This window comes from Solanum dulcamara, chromosome 9 (assembly GCF_947179165.1).
Source record: "Solanum dulcamara chromosome 9, daSolDulc1.2, whole genome shotgun sequence".
Classification (NCBI taxonomy): Eukaryota; Viridiplantae; Streptophyta; class Magnoliopsida; order Solanales; family Solanaceae; genus Solanum; species Solanum dulcamara.
The window spans coordinates 70,024,671-70,027,967 of record NC_077245.1 but is presented as its reverse complement, the minus strand read 5'-3'; the positions used below and the strand labels follow the sequence as shown (position 1 = coordinate 70,027,967).

Genomic DNA, 3,297 nt, shown 5'->3' with positions numbered 1-3,297 from the left:
TATTTTAAAATACTTGTAAATTAATAAAATTAAAGTAAAATTAATTAATATTTTTTTTTAATTTATCCTTCAAATTAATTCTTCTTAAAAGTATAAATATTATAAAGATCCTTCATTATAAATTTTGATATTGATAAATAAGACATATAAATAGAGTATATTAAAAAAATATTAAATAATAGAATAGTAAAAATGTCAGTCTTACTAATGATATCTTAAGGGGAAGACTTGTGATATCTTAAGGGTAACGTATAAAGAGAAAAATAGATAAGGAATATAGGACAGTGGAAATATTGATTTGACATACTGTTTAAAAAATAAGAAATAAAATGATATTTTTATCATATAAATTTTTTAAAATAATAAATTTAATTCTCTGAAAAAATGTGATTAAAATTAATAGTATGAATAAATTATGAACTAAGTGATAAATTATTTTTTCATTTTTTAAAATTATATAAGTAAAAAAATAAATTATTATTAATATAGTGAATAAATTAAAACGTACCGAGGAAATAATAGACAAAACTATATGCACCAAGTATTCTATTTTCATTTAAATAAAAGAATATGATTCTCCTGTAACCAGTACAACCACAAAATTCAATAATAATAATAAAAATGTTATTGCTTATAGACAACCTCTTCCGTTAATTCTTAACGGCCATGTGACGGAGATGACGACGTTGAAATTGACGTCGACGGCGAAGCTGACCCGTACGCCGTCGTTCCTTGCTCCGAAAACCCAGTGCCATAGAATAAATCCGAAAAGTAATTTTGCAAATCATCAGGGGCAAATCTGATAACTGACTTTACTCCGCCACTTCTCAGTGATTCCCTGTACTTTTCGTAAAAGATCCGATAACCCGAAACAATCTTTCTAGCTAACGATATCTTAACTTCGTCTCGGAGTTTTGGATCGGGTATAATCCATGAACTCTGCACTCGGTATGCTTCTTCAAAACCCGAATTGAATTTGAAAAACCATTCTCTTGCTTCCGGTGAAGACATCTTGGCCGTTGAATTGTCCGGCAATGACGTCAGCACTTTGTTCCATCCCATCCTCTCGTAGTTTGATATGTATTGTTTGATCTTCATTTCGTGCTTTGATAACCAATCGGATCCGAGTAGAAACTTCAGGTTTGATTTTTTCACCTTCGAAACGACGTAGTTTAGGTTGTTTGCTAAGAACAAATAGGATAACGAAACGTCCTTGTAGATCTGAGCTTTGCCGTCAAGTTTACAGAGGAGGACGAGGACGAGCCACGCTAGCCGGACGGATACGGCGGAGGACGGCGAGTCATCTTCGTCGGAAGTTGGACTCATGAAGTAAGATTCCGGCAATGGCGATTGAACTGACAGTGGGCAATCGACGATGATTTCGGCGAAAGCGCCGCTGTAATCGCCGAGGAAAACTAGGTAGTTCATGACGTAGCGGGTTAGAGGATGGACACCGCCGCCTGATACCGCTTTCGACGTATCTTTCTGAATCGCCGATTCGAACTCCGAAAGCATAAATTGGGCAGCTTCGCCGATTTTCACCAGTGACGCTACCGCCTGAGATTTGACGATCTCCAACGAACTGAAGCTGAAAATCAACTCGATTTCATCCCAGAGCTCGGAAATTGAGTTGTAGAGATCGAGCACAGTGAACATTTTCTCAAGAGATAATTTCTTATACTTAGCTACCAGTTCTGGGAATGCAAAAAGCGTGAGAGCACTTTCTCTAGCGATTTCGGAGAAACAAGTTTCTCTGATTGCTTCAGAGGCGGAGAAAACATGATCGCACAGAATTTTCTCGCCGTGAAACAGAGTACTCACTGCTATTTTCACAGAACCTAACCAATTCTTCGTTTTCTTCTCCAACACTTCCCAATCCATTTTCTGAATTTGTGAAGAGGTTAACTTTTCAACACCCAAATAATACAAAGTCTCATCGATCACTGATTTTCGATTAAGATTATAAATCTTAACGCACTCTTTTCCATAACCAGCACCAATCATACAATCCGCTATTGCTTTTAAATTCGCCATAACAAGTTCAGAGACTCTCACAATATCAGAAGCTCGAGTCGAAACCTCAGTGTTAGCTATCTCATTGATTTCGTCATCGTGATCATCTTCGTCGGAAACACTGGACCGTGTTGATTGTCTTGAGGATCGAGTTGACAGAGTTTCAGAGTCTAGAAAATAGCGATTCCCTGATAAAATAGTGTACATTTCTTTCTGAAGTCTCTTCATTGCAATTTGCATGAGACTTTGAGCCTGAACAAGAAGTTCCGAGCTAGAACTTTCTTTAATAACAAAATGCATACAATGTTGCAAGTTAGTAACAGCATCAAGAAATTTTATCGCTTCTTCGCGATAATCTCTGAAAAGATTAGCGACTCTGTTGTATGAAGTAGAAGAGGATGTATCGAGATCCCATTTTTTTATGATTGCTCCAGCGTCGCTAATTGTATCCTCCATCAAAGTTTGCGAAAAGGTAGTATGACGTGAAGGGGAATCATTAGAAGGTGAACTAGGACGCGATGGAGAGAAATGCCCGATTCTCATTATTTATTTCGCAATTAAAAAATTTCAAGATTTTTAGAAGAGAGAATTTGGTGATTGAAATGTTAGCTTGATGGGGAATTAAAAGAGAAAGGGGTATTTATAGAAGAGAAGGTTGACTGAGGGCTAATAATAATTGGGCATGGAAATGGTTGAAAAAAATGAAGTGACGCTGTGCTTTGACAATAAGACTTTTTGTGTTTGGATATATTCAACTGTTGAGATAATTGAATTGGCCTTTTTAACGGTCACAAAGCTCTTCCATTTGTGTATTATGTTACCAAGTGTGGCATAGTTTGGGTCAATTTAAGGTTCCAACCTTTTCTATATATAGTTTAGATTTTTGGATTACGAATTGAATATCAGGTTTATTATGGATAGGAAGTTTAAGAATAAGATGTTAAATGTTATTTTTAGAGAAAAATATATATTAAGTTGTCAATTTTAGGACAGTAACTATGAATAGTAAAGGCGAGGGTCAAAAGGTGATAAATAATCTGAACATACACATTATATTTACCTCATAATGAGTATGAAAACAATAGGTAATTTATGATTGTCGGTAAAAAAGGTTTTTTTTCTCGCAATTATTATCCTTCCTAATAAGATCATCTTAAAGGTTTAAAAGTCGACTTCAAAAATTCAAAATATCCAAATTGATTAATGTGAACCTAAAATTTTCAACCCAATTCAAATTTACTTGAATTGTAATTTCCTCAATTTAAAAATAAAAAATTCAATCGA

At 34.8% G+C, this 3,297-nt stretch overlaps 1 protein-coding gene across 1 annotated transcript; it reads right to left on the bottom strand.

Annotated features, from left to right (window-relative positions):
* Window positions 1-533: 533 nt before the first annotated feature.
* LOC129902979 (exocyst complex component EXO70H1-like) lies at window positions 534-2,847 on the bottom strand. Its single transcript, XM_055978451.1, has one exon. It carries the CDS (start codon window positions 2,554-2,556, stop codon window positions 658-660), a length of 1,899 nt encoding a protein of 632 aa, XP_055834426.1. The 5' UTR covers window positions 2,557-2,847; the 3' UTR covers window positions 534-657.
* Window positions 2,848-3,297: the final 450 nt, after the last annotated feature.